Source organism: Apodemus sylvaticus, chromosome 22 (genome assembly GCF_947179515.1).
Source record: "Apodemus sylvaticus chromosome 22, mApoSyl1.1, whole genome shotgun sequence".
In the NCBI taxonomy this organism is placed as follows: domain Eukaryota; kingdom Metazoa; phylum Chordata; class Mammalia; order Rodentia; family Muridae; genus Apodemus; species Apodemus sylvaticus.
In genome coordinates, this window is record NC_067493.1 from 45,845,488 (window position 1) to 45,865,160 (window position 19,673).

General features: G+C 48.2%; 1 protein-coding gene across 1 annotated transcript in view; it reads right to left on the minus strand.

Moving 5' to 3' along the window:
* Positions 1-268: 268 nt before the first annotated feature.
* Cfap251 (cilia and flagella associated protein 251) overlaps positions 269-19,673 on the minus strand; it is a 74,228-nt gene continuing 54,823 nt past the window's right edge. Inside the window, exons 21-23 of the mRNA XM_052168774.1 lie at positions 4,707-4,935; positions 2,825-2,926; positions 269-397 (exon numbers count right to left, since the gene is read on the minus strand). Of these exons, the coding sequence (XP_052024734.1) occupies positions 285-397; positions 2,825-2,926; positions 4,707-4,935 (444 nt within the window). The 3' untranslated portion in view covers positions 269-284. The remainder of the gene's footprint in view (positions 398-2,824; positions 2,927-4,706; positions 4,936-19,673) is intronic.

Genomic DNA, 19,673 nt, shown 5'->3' on the forward strand with positions numbered 1-19,673 from the left:
GACTGAGGCTCCTTCAGGCCTGATGATCCGGCTGCGGCTCCCTTCTGCCCCCTCTTCTCTTTCACAGAGAGTGCAATGTCCACCCCTGTGGGTTCCATTGCCTAAGTGAGATTTGCCTTTAATGTCTAGAATGCTCCAAAGATTAGGGCGGGGGTGGGCATGTACAGGAAAAAGGAACACCTTAGAAAATGCATGCACACACATGTGCAAACACACACATGTGCAAACACACACATACACATGCAAGCACACACATGAAGCCCTTTGTGTGGCCAACAATGACATCACTGATTAAGCTGTTCTGAGCTGTCGGAAAGGGTTAAGCCAAGAATTTCAGTCGTGAATATTTCTGCAGTGATCTCCTCTGGAAGTTCTTTTTGGAGGCAGATTTCTGGACCTGGATGGGGAAGAAGAGAAAACCCAATGCCTTTCCAGTGATGAGGCTCCTAATGAGAGCAAGCCCTCAAAAGCCCAAGGGGAGATTGAGCAAGCAACAGCGGGAGGCGGGTGGGGGAGATGGGGGTGGGGGGGTGGGGGGTGGGGAGGACGGCTCAGCAGTTAGGAGCACTTGCTGTTCTTTCTGAGCACCGGGGATGGATTCTCAACACCCCTACAGTGGTATGCAGCCATCTGTAACTCCAGTTCCAGTGGATCTAATGCCCTCTTCTGACCTCCCTGGCCACCAGGCCTGCACAGGGTGCACAGACATGCATATAAGTCAAATACCCTTCCATATAAAACAAACCCTTGAAAGGAAAGGAAAGAGGGGGTGGAGATACTTTGGGCGAAGGGTCAAAACCCACTATGGGGAGAGAGTCCTATTAACTACGGTCCTGGCAAACCTGGCTAGACAATAAAGGGAAGACGACGTGACAGGGAAGTGGGCCAGACATCTTTGCTTCCATCTTCTCAGGAGCTGTGGGGTCCTGACCACCAGCTACCCTGGGCTTATTGGTAGAGATTTTGCAGCCCAAGCAAGGCTGGAAGAGCTGTTTCAATTGGTTCCCGAGTGTAAGCTCACGACAGTAACATGTTAATGACAACTAGCTAGGAAGACGTAGGGCATTCTTGGGGGTGCAGCAAGAAGAGGAAGAGGAGTTTTCGTTTGTTTGCTGCTGGGGATAGATTGAAGGTCGTCAACCATATGAAGAAGGCATCAGGTACAGTCCAAGGCTAGGATGACCTTGGAGAACTTGAAGCTGATGGGGAGGTGCCTTGGAAGATAAGGTGCTTGTCTCACAAGTGAGGATGGGGTTCGGATCCCCAGAGCCCGTGTAGAGGCCCCAGCAATGGAGAGGCTTCTTCTATTCAGAACCAGGCAGGCAGGCGGGTGGGTGGGGGGGTGGGAGGGGGAGTGAGGGGGCTGGGGGCTGACTGAGTAGACTTGCCATAGCCAAAGAGCTCCAGATTTGGTTAAGACTCTGTCTTCATGAGTACTGCAGAACATGATCAAGGAAGACAGGAGGTACTGACTTCCATGCTCCACACTCACACACACATGCACTTCACACACATTGCACAGGCAAGGGTAATGAAAGACCGAGAAAGGTGGGTGGTGACATGGCTCAGGGGATGAAATCACTTGTCACCAGATCTCAAGACCTGGGATCTTTCTTCAGGACCTACATGGTGGGAGGAGAGAACAGACCACACACACACACACACACACACACACACACACACAGGCACACACACACACACACACACACACACACAGGCACACACACACACAGGCACACATGCACACACACACATGTGCATACACATAGGCACACATGCACACACACACACAAATACACACACACCTATACAAAGAGAAAGACAGACACAGAGAGAGAGAATAACAAGACATAAAAGAAAACTTTTAAGAAAAAGAACTTGAAGCTGGGCGGTGGTGACGCATGCCTTTGATCCTAGCACTTGGGAGGCAGAGGCAGGCAGAGAAACCCTGTCTCAAAAAAAAAAAAAAAAAAAGGAAAAAGAAAAAGAACTTGAAGCCAGATATGGTATCACATGCCTGTAATCTCAGCACTTGGGAGTTGATGGTAAGAGGACCAGGAGTCCAAGGCTAGCCTAGGCTATATTAAAGGGACCAATCTCGAAGAAGAAGAAGAAGAAGAAGAAGAAGAAGAAGAAGAAGAAGAAGAAGAAGAAGAAGCAGCAGCAGCAGCAGCAGCAGCAGCAGCAGCAGCAGCAGCAGCCAGGCATGCAGGCAAAGCTGTACATGCCTTCAAGCCTAGCACTTTGGAGGCAGCAGGCAGATTTCTGTGAGTTTGAAGCCAGCTTTGGTGACATACCATTTCAGGCCAGCCAAAGCTACATAGTAAGACTTTGTCAAAAAAAAAAAAAAGAAAGAAAGAAAGAAAGAAAGAAAAGAAAAAAGAAAAGAAAAGAAAGAAAGCCAAACACTAGAAGGAGAGAGGAGAGGTAGAGCAGGGAAAGAAAAGGAACTTCTCTTCAGCTTGGAGCTGAGTTTGTACGCCTACCCGGGGGGCTCCTCTCTCCACAGCCACAGACTCACTCTGCCCTCCAGAGTGGCCGGTGTTCATCCACGCCAACCAGAAAGATAAAGAATGGCTCAGAGGAATAAAGAAAGGAAGAGGGTCAGAAGGCAGAACAGGGCGGCAAAGCGGGAGCGAATGCTCTCAGTCACACACAGCTCGCTAACTCCCTAACTCCGTCATCCCTTATTCAGGGGATTCCCAGCCGACTGACTGACGCTGTTGTGTGTGCGGTCTGGGGAGAGAGAGGAACAGATGCATTTAAGTCTATAACGAACCCGTGAGTGGCGGCTGTGGGGCCCAGATAAAGGCAGGTTAAGTACCTTTGAGGCAGGTGGCTGCGGGCTCGGATTTCCACCCCTCGGGAGTCAGGCCAAACAGAGTAGCAAAACAGTCAAACATCTCTTCTTCTGTCATGTGTTCACCTGGGCGTCGGAGTGTAAGAAGAGTCAGGTTAAGTCTTGGGCTCTGCCTAATGCTGGGGTTGAGAATTAGCAGAAGGTCCTTTGTTTGTTTGTTTTGAGGCTGGGTCTCACGGATCACCACCTGGCCTCCAAATTACTACAAGGCTGAGGATGACCTTTGAATTCCTGATCCTCCTGCCTCCACCTCCCAAGTGCTGGGGTTGCAGATTCAGGTCACCAGGTCTGGGTTGTGTGGCACTGGGGCTTTGAGCACTCGAGGCAAGCACTGTACAACCGAGCTACCCCAGAAGCCCAACTGGGAATTTTTGATCTTCCTGGCGCTACTCCCCAAGTGCAGGAATTACGGTTGTATCACCACATCTAACCCCTAACCCTAACCCTAACCCTAAAAACCAAGCACACCACCACATCTGGCTGGAAATCTTTTTAAATTTCACATCTATCTATCTATCTATCTATCTATCTATCTATCTATCTATCGTGTGTGTGTGTGTGTGTGTGTGTGTGTGAGTGTGTGTCACCCTTACTTGTATGGAGGTCGGAGGACAAGTTCTGGGAGTTCCCTCCAACTTCTGTGTGGGCTTTAGAGACTGTGCTCTGTTCGTCAGCCTTAACAGTAAGCGCATTACCTGATGAGCCATCTCATTGGCCCCTAGCCAGAGAACTTAAATACAAGTATTCTACCATTTCTTTAGACAGAAGGACAGTCTATGGAGTCCCGTCTGTCACGATGCTTCCTTATATGATGTTACAAAGCTGAGGAGAAGAGGCTGGGGCTTGTAGAGAGACACAAGGTGACTCGGGTAAGAAACGCTGGGATCCACTTTATTTCAGAGTTCTCAAAGCTCCACGCCTGGGAGATACGCAAGGCAGTGCAAGACAACCCTTACACCCTTACAGATAGAAATGCTATGTGGCTTGACAGCAAGAATTCATCATGACCTTGTGATAGCCCACGGAGGCTGATAAACTGGCAAACACCTCCGAGTTTTTCGAGCCAAGCTGGGTGTGATGGTGTTTGTCTCCAATCCCAGCAATGGGGAGACTGAGGCAAGAGACTGGAGAGAGCTCCCACAGCTCAAGGCCGGTCTGGGCTATATAACAAAACAAAGCGAGTGGGACCGGAAGTCTGGGGAAGCTGGGTGCAATGCACGCTTTTCTTAAATATGTTTTCGCATTTTTATTTTTATTTTATTTGGTGGATGGGTGGGCGGGGGAGCCTGTGCCATGGTCAATGCTTGGAGACCAGGGTACAACTTCTTCCACCAAGTGAGACTGGGGCTTAGGCTCAGGTCATCAGGCTTTGTAACAAACACCTTGGGCTGGAGAGATGGTTCAGTGGTTAAGAGCACTGACTGCTCTTCCAAAGGTCCTGAGTTCAAATCCCAGCAACCACATGGTGGCTCACAACCATCCATAATGAGATCTGACCCCCTCTTCTGGAGTGTCTGAAGACAGCTATGGTGTACTTACATATAATAAATAAACAAATCTTTTTAAAAAATTTAAAACAAACAAATAAACAAAACAAACAACCACCTTCACTCCACTGCATCATCTTGCTGGGCCATGACTCACGTTTCTCACGTCTAGGTCAGGGACCTTCTCATTAACCCAGCCTTGTCAGACGTGAGGACAGTATAAGATGACCCTTGAGGCTGAAGCCCTGACACCCGAGCGTTCCTTGTGACAGATGACGATCCCAAGGTGTCTGGCGGCTCTGCCTAGGCTCTGTGTGCTGGGAACGGCTGCAGGCTGCGCTGTCCTTGCCTTGTCTTACCTTTAGTGAGGAGTAAGTTCAGGAAATCCTCTCTCCGAATAGCCTTCTTCCCTTCAGAGTTGGTGAAACCAAGCACGTCGAAGCTGTACTGGATCCCGTCCATGGTGTTGCCGAAAGGCGGCCTATGGTTAAGATAAACTTTGAGGAAATCTGGTAAGTTGATTTTGTCAATCAGCTTCCCCGTGTCGACGTATTCGCTGAATTTGATTTCATTGAACATGTCCTCGATCTGGAGGAGAGAACATAAAGTAAAATGAAGACTATGGTCAGCGTAAACAAAGATTTGGCTATTAAAAAAAAAAAATACTTGGTTAGGCCACTCGTGAAAACTAGAAAGAAAGATGTGTTTGTGGGTTGCGGTATGTCCTCCCCAGCCCAGGACGGAAGCTGAAGTCCTAATCTTGGGGACCTTATTAGAAATGGGGTCACTGAAGAGGAAATTATACAAGGAGGTCACACTGGAGTAGGGTGGCTTTCAATCCACTATGACCATCGTCACACCATTACAGCTTGGAGCTGAACAGTGTGATGGGAGCGCACCTGTTCCCACAAGGTCAGGAAACACACTGCCAGCGCCAGAATGTGGGAGGGGCCCGAAAGGAGTCACCAGAAGGACAACTGTCACAGAGAGCGGGAGCATATGTGGCCCTGCTGATACTGATTTTGTATTCTTGTTGTTTTAGCACATGCCAAGCACTGGATCCAGTCGAAATAAAACAAACTACCTTTTAAAGACTTCCTTTTAAAATGATCTCTATGCATGTGTGTCTCTGTGTATCCATATACACACATGAGTGCAGATGCCTGTGTGTGCCAGAAGAGGATGTTGAATCTCTTGGAGCTGGTGGCCACAAGCCACCTGATGTCTGGCCCTCTGCAGGAAGGACTGGCAAGCACCCTAAACCCAAACCATCTCTCCAGCCCCTAATTTCTTGTGTGTGTTTTAAGATTTATTTACTTATTATATGTAAGTACACTGTAGCTGTCTCCAGACACTCCAGAAGAGGGCGTCAGATCTCATTACAGGTGGTTGTGAGTCACCATGTAGGTGCTGGGATTTGAACTCAGGACCTTTGGAAGAGAACAGTCAGTGCTCTTAACTGCTGAGCCATCTCACCAGTCCAATTTCTTGTGTTTTAAGCCACTCACTCTGTGTCGTTTTGTTCTGTCCTGATGGTGTCACACTGTTCATACCATGTGGACCGTAGTGAATCCTATTCCACAGTGTCACTGTTTACCCAAGGGTCTCACAGTATAGTTATCAACCACTTCCTCACTCTGATTAGTTTTAAAGGCAGAGTCTAGCCAGGCGTGGAGGTACACACCTGCTTCCTTGTGGTCAGGAAACAGAGGCTGCAATATGCCTTAGATTCAAAGCCAACCTGTGCCTACATAGCAAGTTCTGACGTAGCCTCAGATAGACAGAGAGATTCTTCTGTTTCACATAGACAGAGAGATTGTTTCACTAAACAAACAAAAGTATTTCCTAAAAATTTTAAAATGGGCAGGGCGGTGGTGGCACACGCCTTTGATCCCAGCACTCTGGGAGGCAGAGGCAGGCGAATTTCTGAGTTCGAGGCCATCCTGGTCTACAGAGTGAGTTCCAGGACAGCCAGGGCTACACAGCAAAACCCTGTCTCGAAAAAACAAAAACAAAAGAATTTTAAAATGGATTTGGCTGAATAAATGTAGATTTCAGTGAGAAACTCTAATACATGACTCACATCCTAGTTTAAAAAAAAAAAGGTTTTTTAATTAATTTTTAAAGTTAGTATACAGCCAGCTATTTTTTAAAGATTTATTTATTTATAAATAAATACGTATATGTAAGTACACTGTAGCTGTCTTCAGACACCCCAGAAACAGGGGTCAGATCTCATTTCGGAGGGTTGGTTGTGAGCCACCATTTGGATGCTGGGTTTGAACTCAGGACCTTCTGAAGAGAAGTCGGTGCTCTTAACACTGAGCCATCTCTCCAGCCCTATAGCCAGCTGTTGTGATGCATGTCTTTAATACCAACACTCAGGAGGCAGAGGCAGAGGCAGAGGCAGGTGGACCTCTGTAAGTTGAAGGCCAGCCTGGTCTACACAATGAGTTTCAGGCCAACCAGAGCTACATAATAACACTCTGTAAAAAAAATTAAGAAAATTAAGAAAAATTAAGAAAGAGAAGGAAGGAAGGATGGATGGAAGGAAGGAAGAAAGAAAAGGAAATGAAAGGAAAGAAAAGAAAGGAAAGGAAAAGGAAAGGAAAGGAAAGAAAAAAGAAAGGAAAAGAAAAGAAAATAAAATTCTAAGAAATGTACTAAAACCTATTATAACCTATTAGAACTAGTAAAAGGTTTCCGGATATGATATCAATCTGTGAAACTCAGGAGTGGAAAGATGGCTCAGCAGTTAACATCTGTAACTGATCTTGAGAAGGACCCAGGCATGGTTACCATCACCCACACAGAGCCCCATAACCACCCATTAACTTCAGTTCTGACTCCCTCTTCCTACTTCAGCAGGTACTGCATGCACATGGGTCACATACACACATGCAGGTAAAACACTCATACACACAAAATAAAAATAAACCTTCAATATATAAAAATCAATTGTATTTCATACGCTAAACGCCACAAAGAATTATTGAGAAAATAATTTCATTTCATTTTTTATCTACTTTCTTCATTTGTTTATTTACATATTTTATGTATATAAGTGTTCTATTTGCATGTATGCCTGTGTGACAGAAGAGGGCATCAAACAGAAACGGGCATTGGAGCCCATTACAGATGGTTGTGAGCCACCATGTGGGTGCTGTAACTAAACTCAGGACCTCTAAGAGCGGTCGGTGCTCTTAACCGCTGAGCCGTCCTTCCATCCCTGTTTCATTTTTTAAAATTGGTACATGAGTGTGTGTGTGTGTGTGTGTGTGTGTGTGTGTGTGTGTGTGTGTGTATTGTATGTACGGGTACATGTATGCCTCAGGGAACATGAGAAGAACAGTGGACAGCACATGGGGAGCCATCTCACCAGTCCAGTAATTTTTATTTCTAGTAGCATCAAGTTCAAGAAATTCTTTGGGCCGGGCGGTGGTGGCACAAGCCTGTAATCCCAGCACTCTGGGAGGCAGAGGCAGGCGGATTTCTGAGTTTGAGGCCAGCCTGGTCTACAGAGCGAATTCCAGGACAGCCAGGGCTACACAGAGAAACCCTGTCTCAAAAAAAAAAAAAAAAAAAACAAATCCAAAAAAAAAAAAGATTTCAGAATCAACTTGTCGGTTTCCAAAATTACAGAAAGGTCAGCTGGGGTTAGGATTTCATTCAGTTTCCTGAATTCAGTTTCACACACACACACACACACACACACACACACATACACACACACACACACACACACACACACTTCCTTGTGCATATTTGGAGGCCATGGGGATAACTTGCTGGTATTAAATATGGATCCTGGATATTGAATCTTGGTTATCAGGTTTGCCAGCAAGCAGCCATACCCACTGAACTATCTTGCCAGCTCCAGATATTTTGTTGTTCGTAAATTTAATATATATTATATATATATATACATATATATATATATATAGAGAGAGAGAGAGAAAGAGAGAGAGAGAGAGAGAGAGAGAGACAGGGTAATCTCACTGAGTAGCCCTGGCTGGCCCAGAATTCACTATGTAGACCAGGCTGACCTGATACTCACAGACCTGCCTCTGCCTCCAGCATACTAAGATTAAAGACATGGGCTGGCATGTCTGACTTAGTTTTTATTTTTGCTAACCTAACTTGCAATCCTACTGCCTTAAGCAAGCTACTAATTTCCCTTTTAAACCACTGACTCACTGAAGAAGAAAATCGTCAGCACCTATGTCCCTTTCCTCAGACAGCATGGACCTCACGCTGAGCGGAAACAGTAGCTAAACTTTCTGTTTCTCTTTACCTCAACTGGCGGATACAGTTTTGTTACTTGAGCCTGTGTCTCTGAGCTTGAGGTTATTTACTTTCACTTTAAAGATACTTCACCACTACATTGTTGAAAACCTGTGGCTCTCAAGCTGTTCCCTGCCGGTTCACAGCCTTGGGGGAGGGGAGCCTTCACCTCCATTCTTTCCCAGGCACTTTAGATACCAGCAGTCAGGTTGGAGGAGAAAAGGAGGTTGACCGGTTTACCCTATGTGTGAAGGACACCTGCTGGATGCTGCCCGCCCCCACTCTTGGGAAACAGCTTTATTGGTTCTGAGGAAGTGTAACTGAAGCTGTGTACACACTGTGTGTGAGGACACTGTTTCATAGTTAGTTAACATTTACATTAGACACAATTGCATGATGGTATATTAGATTATACATGAACTGTTATCATATTTACATGTTATGATATATATATATATATATATATATATATATATATATATATATATATATATATATGTATGTTTTGTTTTTTTCGAGACAGGGTTTCTCTGTATAGCCCTAGCTGTCCTGGAACTCACTCTGTAGACCAGGCTGGCCTCGAACTCAGAAATCTGCCTGCCTCTGCCTCCCAAGTGCTGGGATTAAAGGCGTGTGCCACCACCACCCAGCAGATATATAATTTTAATACTACAAGTCATGTTATGTATGTGCAGTATGTATATGTTTGGTGCCACGTAGGTGCTGGGAACTGAACCTGGGTCTACTTTTACTGTAAGCTCCTAACCTCTGAGCCATGTCCCCAGACCGGTTTGCATAACTGTAGTCATATTGGGGGCTGGAGAGATAATCATGACCTAAGAGCACTGGCTGCTCTTGCAGAGGACCCAAGTTTGAGTCCACCCACCCACGTGGCGGCTCACAACTGTAACTCCAGTTCCTGGGGATCTGATTCCCTTCTCCCAGCCTTGGTAGGCCCCAGATACACAGGAAGTACACAAACGCACATACATGTAAGACACCCACACACACTTTTAAAAAATGATAAAATGTAAACATTTTGATATTTAAGTTAAGATATATACACACACGACTACTTAAGTAGAGAATAACGTGATAATTTCAGATACCACATCTTCAATTTTTTTGCTTTTTGTTTTCTCCGTGTAGCCCTGGGTGGTACTAGAACTCACTCTGCTGGCCTCACACTCAGAGATCCGCCTGTCTCTTGCCTTCCATGCTGGGGTTAAAGGTGTGCACAAACATCTAGCCTATCTTTTTTAAAAAGATGTATTTATTTAATGTATATGAGCATCCTGTCACTGACACACCAGAAGAGGGCATCGGATTTAATTACAGGTGGTTGTGAGCCACCTTGTAGTTGCTGGGAGTTGAACTCAGGACCTCTGGAAGAGCAGACAGTGCTCTTAACTGCTGAGCCATCTCCCCAGCCCCTGGTGCGTTACTTAGTATTCCTTATGTTCAATGTTCTTGAGAAAGGGGAGCATAATATAACTAACACATATGCACTGGGGCACTTTTTGCTTTCTTTAGTCTGGCTTTTATTTTCATGAGTTATTGTTTGCGACAGATCCCATGTAGCCTGGATGGACCTCAAACTTGCTATGCAGTGGAGGGTGTCCTTGAACTTCCGGTCTCACGGACATATGCTAGAGTGCCTGGTTTATGTGGCGCTGGGGATGGAGCCCAGGCCTTCGTGCCTGCTAGGTAAGCACTCTGTCATCTCGACCTAGCCTGCACTGGGTTGTTTTGAAGCACGGGAGTAAAGTGCCTGCCCAGGGTAGGGACTGAACCAATAGTAATTATACTGCAATTATTATTTTTTCCTATGTGCTTTCTAATTAGAATTCATGTAATTACAATATAAATTATAATTCTATGCTAATGAGATACAATCAACTTTATAAGTATTAAGTATATGCATTATAATACATATACATTACCGACATAATGTATGATTTAACTCAATTCCTCAGTAGGGGCCTATGATGACAAAGGGAATAGACGCGTCTGCATTAGTCACACCCAGAGAGTCCCACATCTTAGCGAGTGCTCTCAGCACAAACCACTCAGGAGGCGATTCACCTCTTCCTCCCTAAGGATCACTGCTTGGGCTGGCGAGATGGCTCAGTGGGCAAAAGGGCTTGTGGTAATCACCTGGCTCCTTAGGTTTAATCCCTGGTGAGAGACCGACTCCAGAGAGCTGTCCTCTGACCTCCACACACATGCATCACGCAACGCACACGTGATAATAATGCTAAGTGATAAGTTGCCATCCCTAGCAACTCCTCTCTGGGCTTATTTGCAGGCGTGTTAATGATAGAGACAGGTCCCATACACGTCTACTGTGGGGACGGATGTGACCCTTCTGGTGCCTTCTGAATGCCCCGGTGTGAAGGTGACTCTGGAGATTCCGGAGACCAGGATGTTCAGCATGGACTCTTCTGCTCGTCCACAGCCGGCCATGTGCAGTCCACTCTCCGCTGAGGCTGCCGTCCATTTTATCCACCGGGAGAGTTTGCATCGCTCACGGCTGCTTCTTGTGCACAGAGACCCTGCTTTTATTAGTTGGGGGCATAGATACTATTTAAAAGTTCCCCCAGGTGATTGAAAGTGTGGCTGAGGTTGAGAAATCTGGCTTTTAAGGCCAGAGTTCCCAAACTGCTCAGGCCAAAATGGCCCGGAGGGGCTTGTTAACAAGAGGGATTCCAACTCGGTAAGTCTGGGGTTGCGAGGGGAGAAGAGCTTAGTTTACAAGTCCCCAGGAGGCTCGACACTTTAGAACCAGTGTTCTTGGCTGGGGGGTGGGGGAGGAGAAGGCGGGCTCACAGAGGTGACGTTCATGCAGGAAAGAGTTAGCTCCTAGCCTGTGGCTTTCTGCAGAGCAGGGGCAGGTGGCAGCCGGGCGGATGAGCCAGTTGTTTGGGTTCGCATCTGTTCCCCTGGGAAGCTGCATCTCCGGTCTCAGCTCCACTGCCTGGGGTAGGCAGAGTTGCTCAGAGAAACATGAATGAGCCCTGAGTGAGTGGAGAAAGCAGCCGGTGATGGGCGACACAGCGGCGGAAGAATTTCTCTTAAAATTCACAAAGGCGGGACTGGAGAGGTCACTCAGTTACACAGCAGAGTGTGTGCTGCTCTTGTAGGGGACCCAAGTTCAGTTTCTAGTACCCATGTGGGGCAGCTCACAACTTGCCTGTGACCCCAGCTTCAAAGGACTTGACATCCTCTTTTGGCTCCTGAAGGCACACCACACACACACACACACAAGTTAAAAATCAGTTGAACTTGGTGGCACACACCTTTAATCCCAGCACCTAGGAAGAAGAGGCAGGAGGATCTCTGTGAGTTTCTGGCCAGCCTGATCTACAGAGTGAGTTTCGGGATAGCTAGGGATATTTAGTAAGATACCATCTCAAAAAAAGGGGGTCAGGGGGCTTCCAGCTCAGTGAGTCTGGAGTTGTGTGTGGAGAATACGCTTCGTTAGCGTCCTTATTTGGAGGAGTAACCACTTCCTGCCTTGCTCTCTGGGCTCAGCTCCTAGGACTGACACAGCTCTGGTTGGTTTGAGGTAGAATATTTACTCAACCATTTCTCACCTGACCAATCATTTTAAACATCTGGACACACAGCATGCCAACCGTTGCTGGTGTTGCTACCCCAGGCCCGGCAACACAAAGGTGACCTGTTCTTGGGGGCCTGTGTCCCTCCCCCCCCCAGAACGATTTTCCTTCAGCCCATTACTGAACCTCGCCCAAAGGCCTGTAGGTTTGCAATCCCTGTTGGCAGCCACAGGAAGCCACTGGGGGCTTTTGAATCATGTTTTATAATTAAGTTTTATAAGCTCCCTATTAAGTGGAGAGGAACCTGATACTCTGGAACTGGGGCCGTTCCTGTTTGGTTTGCTTTGGTTTTCAGAAGGTGGCTCTGGGTGGCGGACGTGTTTCCTTCTGTGGGTGTCATGGCCTCCCTGGGCTGGAGGACTCTCCATACTCTGTACTCCCTCCACCCGCGCGCGCCCTCTCCTGGTTGTCCACTCTGTTGTTTTCTCACAGAGAAGCAGTGGGCTGGAGAGGGTGGGCCACAGCCAGGCAGAGTCTCTGATCGCTCATTCCACTGTGTCAGAGCCTCTCCCAGCCCTGTGCTACTCATGTATGGTTCGCTCTGCTCTTAAAACCACAGGGCAGGGGCTGGAGACATGGCTCAGCGGTTAGGAGCACTGACTGCTCTTCCAAAGGTCCTGAGTTCAAATCCCAGAAACCACATGGTGGCTCACAACCATCTGTAGTGAGATCTGATGCCCTCTTCTGGTGTGGCTGAAGACAGCTACAGTGTACTTAGATATAACAATAAATAAATCTTTTTGTTTGTTTGTTTTTCTTTTTTCTTTTCTTTTTTTTTTTTTTTTGATTTGTTTTTTTCGAGACAGGGTTTCTCTGTGTAGCCCTGGCTGTCCTGGAACTCACTCTGTAGACCAGGCTGGCCTCTAACTCAGAATCTCAGAGTGCTGGGATTACAGGCGTGCACCACCACCGCCCGGCTAATAAATAAATAAATCTTAAAAACAAAATACATAGAGCAGTCTCCTCTCATCCTGGGGATGTGTCCCCATAAGACCTCATCAGATGCTGGAACAGACTGGAACAGAGGGTGCTAAACCTTTAATAACTACTTTTCTTTTACAGAAAGGACCTCATAAGTAGCCCAGGCTAGCCTCAAACTCTCTATGTAACTAGAAATAACTTCTGCCTTCTGCCTCCACCTTCAAGTGCTGGGAGGACGAGTAGCACTGAGCCCCGTGGGTCCCAGGGCTGCGCTTTATTCTTTTTTTTTTTTTTTTTTTTTTTTTTTAATAATAGGAGGTGCTTCCCCTACAGAAAGGCCATGTAGCTATTCACCAGGACATATAATAGCACAAGTACAAACGTCCTCTTCACAATCCACGGGGAGAGATTTGTTCTCACCACAGGCTTTAGAACACATCTTTTGGCTCGTTGTTATTGTCACCATTAGGTGGGGTCCAGCCTATGGTATTGCACATGCTCGGTGGGCAATCGGTGGGGTCCAACCTGTGGTATTACATGTGCTCGGTGGGCACTCGGTGGGGTCCAGCCTATGGTATTGCACATGCTCGGTGGGCAATCGGTGGGGTCCAACCTGTGGTATTGCACGTGCTCAGTGGGCACTCGGTGGGGTCCAGCCTATGGTATTGCACGTGCTCAGTGAGCACTCGGTGGGGTCCAGCCTATGGTATTACACGTGCTCGGTGGGCACTCGGTGGGGTCCAACCTGTGGTATTGCACGTGCTCGGTGGGCAATCGGTGGGGTCCAACCTGTGGTATTGCACATGCTCAGTGGGCAATCGGTGGGGTCCAACCTGTGGTATTGCACGTGCTCGGTGGGCACTCGGTGGGGTCCAACCTGTGGTATTGCACATGCTCAGTGGGCAATCGGTGGGGTCCAACCTGTGGTATTGCATGTGCTCGGTGGGCACTCGGTTGGGTCCAGCCTATGGTATTGCACGTGCTCAGTGAGCACTCGGTGGGGTCCAGCCTATGGTATTACACGTGCTCGGTGGGCACTCGGTGGGGTCCAACCTGTGGTATTGCACGTGCTCGGTGGGCAATCGGTGGGGTCCAACCTGTGGTATTGCACATGCTCAGTGGGCAATCGGTGGGGTCCAACCTGTGGTATTGCACATGCTCGGTGGGCACTCGGTGGGGTCCAGCCTATGGTATTGCACATGCTCGGTGGGCAATCGGTGGGGTCCAACCTGTGGTATTGCACGTGCTTGGTGGGCACTTGGTGGGGTCCAACCTGTGGTATTGGACATGCTTGGTGGGCACTCGGTGAGGTCCAGCCTATGGTATTACACGTGCTCGGTGGGCACTCGGTGGGGTCCAACCTGTGGTATTGCACATGCTCGGTGGGCACTCGGTGGGGTCCAGCCTATGGTATTGCACGTGCTCAGTGGGCACTCGGCCCAACCCCTCTTCCTTTATGACGCAGAGGACATTTACCTTTCCAGAATAAAAGAAGTCTTTAACGTCTTCTGCGGCGTGGCCACCTCTCAGCAGCACTGTGTCCCCACTCAGGGCCCTTTCTGTAACCTGAGGGTGACAGCCGACACTGCAGTGCTGCCACGTGAATCAGGCAGCAGACACAGATACTAGGTGACTAGTGGGGGAGCGTATACAGCACGCGTGCTTGCGAAGGTTTTAAAGAGCCGGTCCTGCGTCAGTGCCAAGGCCTGTAGCTGTTCCCAGGGCCGTGGGAGAAGTTGATCAGGTGCCTACCACTCTCAGAAATTCTGACCAGTTCCTGGGCGCCCGGAAGCACCCAGATGTATGCTGGTTCCAGTTAAGAAATAACAGGGAGAGAAATTCACCCCACAGACAGATACAAAACTCCCACCTAACAAGGTGCATTTCTGCTCCTTGGTACATGCACAAGAGAAATGGAAAGCTATGTACACAAGAACATGTCCGGGATAGCATGGCGCATGAGAACACGATGCTGGAAACAATGCAAATGGCCGCCGACCCCTGAACAGACAAATAAGATGCCGCAAAGTCACTGAACAGAATATTTTTCAGCAGTGTTCAAGGGGATCACAAAGATGGCTCAGCTGTTAGGAGCACCGACTTCTCTTGCAGAGGACCTGGACTCCAGTACCCCTATGGTGGCTCATGACCATCTAGAACTCCAGTTTCAATAGATCTAACCTCTTCTTTTGAGATCCATAGGTACCAAGCATGCCCATGTTTCACAAGCATAACTGCAGGCAAAATATTCATTTGGGTAAATAAAACAAACCAAAAAATTTTTTCAAAAAGAAAAACCATCATCATCACCATCATTATCATCATCATCACCATCATTATCATCATCATCACCATCATCACCATCAACGGCATCATTATCATTAGGACTGAAGAGAAGGTTCATAATAGCAAAAGGCAGGAGGATTGTCTGAGCCGTTAGGAACATTTCTTGTTCTTGCAGAAGATCCCTGCTCAGTTCCCAGCACCCACACGGTGGCTCTCAGCCACCCATAACTCTCGTTCCTCGGAATCTGATGCCCTCTGCCGATCGCTGAGGGCATGTGGGTAAAATACTCATACTCCTAAAAATAGGCCAAAAATAAAATTAAAAAAAAAATAAAGCTATTAGCCAGGTGTGGAGGTGCACACCTTTAATCCCAGCACTTGGGAGGCAGAGGCAGGTGGACTTCTGAGTTCGAGGCCAGCCTGGTCTACAGAGTGAGTTCCAGGACAGCCGGGGCTATGTAGAAAGGCCGTGTCTCCAACAAACAGGAACAAAGAAATTAAAGCTCAGAGAATAAGAATGAAGGCCTGGTGCACGCTTCCTCCTTTCTAAACGGGTCTCGGACACACCATGCTGAGTGAACGGAGCCAGCGCATCACACAGTCACACAGTCACGGAGCCAACACGTCACAGTCACGGAGCCGTCACAGTCACGGAGCCAACACGTCACAGTCACACACAGTCACACACCGTACGCTCTATTTTTATGCAATCAGGAATTGACAAGGCTGCGCAGACAGGCGGAAGACAGATTGGCAGTTGCCAGGGCTTGGGGGAGGGGCGGAGGGTGGCTGATTGCAGGTATGGGGTATCTTTGGGGGATGGTAATATCCTGGGGTCCATAGGACAGACCGACTTCACAACTCTTTCAACAACCCAAAGGTGGGTGCACTGCACACTCCAAATGGGTGCACTGCAGGGTGTGTTATGTTACGGTAAAGTTGTTGTTGTTGTTGTTGTTTAAAGTAGGCGGAGCCATAGCAAAAGCAGGCCGCACCACTGTCCGATTCCAGGATGTCGGTATTTGAGGAAACGGTGTTTCCTTTACCATCACCCGTGCCCCAGCCAGCCTTTGGCATCCCGAAGCTGCTAGCGATCGATGCGTGTTTCGTTGTGAGAGCTTAAAAAAAATGAGGACATAAGAAAAAGTACATGCCCTGGGCAGTGTGGCTCGGTGGTCACGTGCTTGCCTCGCGCAGAAACAAACAATCCAGAACCCCAGGGACATGCAGGGATCAACATCTCCACTTTGGGGACTGTCTTCCTTCTTTGCACCGGGGCACACACGCAAACCCAGAACCCCGGGTCTGGGCTCATTCAGCCTGTGTGGTCCACACTCTGGTTCTGCCCTCTGGGGCTGTGCAAGCTTCCTCCATGCTCCAAGCCTCACTTTTACCACCTGTAAAATGGGCAGGGCAAATAAAACTAGGGCCTGCCTGCATGCTTCCTGAGGCCACTGAGTGAACCAAGTGAACTCAGAGTGCGTGAGACAGAAGCCCCGCCCCCATCCGCTTTGCACTAGGTGATTGCCTATCCAGTGACTCACCAGTATTCTGAAATTTATTTATTTAAATGCTCATGTATAAAAACTTTTGCCTTGCAGGGGGCCAGCTGGGTGTCCTGCTCCAGCCTCCCCTAGGACCCTGGTCTATTTCTCTTACCTTTAGGATGGAAATAACCTCCCAATGTTACTTTTCAGAGAAGAACCCAAAGTACTTAAGGGGCCTAGGCACGTTTGCTTTCTTGCTTTCTCAGAAAAGGAGAAACTGTGCCCAGGATCTCCTTCTCAAGTCCCCCCAACCCCCACCTCACCCCCGCCATAAGGTGAGCTTGCACCAATTGGGTTCCACCTCTACTCCAGCTGGGACCACTGTCTAACTGATGAGCACACGAGGCTTTGAGAGGATCTAGTGTGTTTATTTTCCGGTCTTTTTGGTTCTGAATACAAAGTCGATACAAACTATCCGCTGTTAGTTTAAGGACGACACGCGCACCAGCCCCCCCCCCCCCTTCACAGCCACACTGCCTGCAGAGAGGACAGGGAAGGCGTTATGCAAGCAGGCTTTCATTTATAGACCCTTGATGAGCTGCGGGTGCATGCCCCGGGAGAAAGAGGCTGAGGGGAGCCGAGGAGAATGTGTTTGTTCCCAGGGCCCCCAAGGCAGGTGGTGGTAGGGGAGAGCCCAGCAGGATGGAGCCCAGCCTGGAGCCTCACGGTGGGTGGTCACATGCCACTTGAGGTAAATTGCTGTGAAATGAGGTTATCCATGATCCTTTCTGGCTGTTTGAAGAAAGTTCTTGAGGGAGTAGGTTTCGGCGTTTGTGTGCAAATGGAGGAAGAGATTGAGCATCAGGCCTGGGGTAATCTCGGGACAGCCCGAGCCTGCTGAATGAGACCACCTTGAGGTTTTTGGTTGATCCCAGAGACCCTAGCTGACCTCAGACTGTACCTAGGAAGTAGGAAGAGCGCATTCTCCCAACTTGCAGCTCCCAGAAATGGGTGTCATTACAGGCTTGGAACCTGTTCCTTCAGGTGAGGCACACAAACATGCAAGTAATAATGATAACTACAATTATTTGGTGGGATGGCCAGGGGGGATTGAACCCGGGGCCCTCACACATGCTGGGTAAATGCACTACCACTGAGATCCCACTAAGTTCATTTTGAGACAGGGTCTCACTAAGTTGCCCAGATAGGCCATGTTCCTGGGCTGACAGGCCTGCACCACTGGGTCTGGCCATACAAGTGATCATCCAAATAACTACAGCCCCCTACCCTTGAACTCACTCTCCCCAAAGTCGCAGTCTCAAGATGTAGTCCAGCCCGAGCTCAGTCTGTGTAGCTGAGGTTAACACCAAACTCCTTGCTTATCTTCCCGGCTCTGCCTCCCGAGCGAGCGAGCGCTGGGGTTACAGCGCCTGATTTTATGCAGAGTTGAGCATCGAGAACCCAGAGCCACTCAGCCCAGGCTAGGCAATCAATCTCACTCTCAATAGCTCCTGACTGCAGGCCTGCCTTATTTTGTCTATCCTAATCATTGGCCATTCGAATTGTTTCAATTTTTTAAGAATTGATTTATGTGTATGGGTGCTTGGATGCATGGCTAACTGTGTGCCATCCATGTGTCTAATGTCCTTGGAGGTCAGAAGAGGGTGTCAGGGTCCCCTGGGACTGAAGTATAGACAGCTGTGTGACATATGGGGGCTGGGAATCGAACCTGGGTCCTCTAGAAAAGTGGCCAGTGCTCTTAGCTGCTGAGCAGTCTCTCCAGGCCAGGTTTTTTACTTTTTATTTTGTTTTATTTGTTTTGTTTTCCAGTTCTTGCTTCAGTAAACAGTCCTGACACAACTGTCCTTTCCCTGTGGGCATCATCTTACATGTGTGACATTTTCTCTGGAAGAGACAGCCTTTTTGTTTTAATTTTTAAAAGTTTTATTTTCATTTTTTTAATGTGTTTGAGCATTTTGCCAGCATTTATCTCTGTGTACCACACGCATGCCTGATGCGTGCGGGAGCAGAAGAGGGCAGCAGATCCCCAGGAACTACAATTACCAGGGGGTTTGCGAGCCACCATGTGGGTGCCAGGAATTGAACCTCAGTCTTCTGGAAGTGCAGTCAGCAGTCTTAACACCTAGCCATCTTTCCAGCCTCTGGGATACATTCTTAAAATGAGCTGTGTTGGAGCTGACAAGATGCTTATTGGCTGAAGGGGCTTGCCACCAAGACGGACAACCTGGGTTCGATTCCTGGGACCCACCTGGTGGGAGAGAAGAAACTTCGATATGCTGTCCTTTGACCTCCACACATATACCATGTCCTGCCACACCACACACACACACACACACACACACACAAAGTGTGCACCATGCCCTATCAGACAGACACACACACACATGTATACACCATGCCCCACCACACACACAGACCTGAAAAGTGAAGCTATTCCCATCTAAACGCTCAAACGCTCCTACACAATGCCACCGCCCCTGAATTTGCCCGGTGTGTTAGGGGACCTGGTAATGACTCTGAGATCAAACAGTGATGCCAGGGCTCCACTTTTGTCCTCGTCCTTGCGGCTGGATGAGGCCACTGGGACCCATTTGCTGGTTTACTCACTCGTTCAATTAACGTTTGCTGAGCGCCTGCTATTGGGGCGCTTGCTGGGGGCACATATGTTCCTACCAGGATTAGCCTTAAATTTATGGAGCTGAGAGGC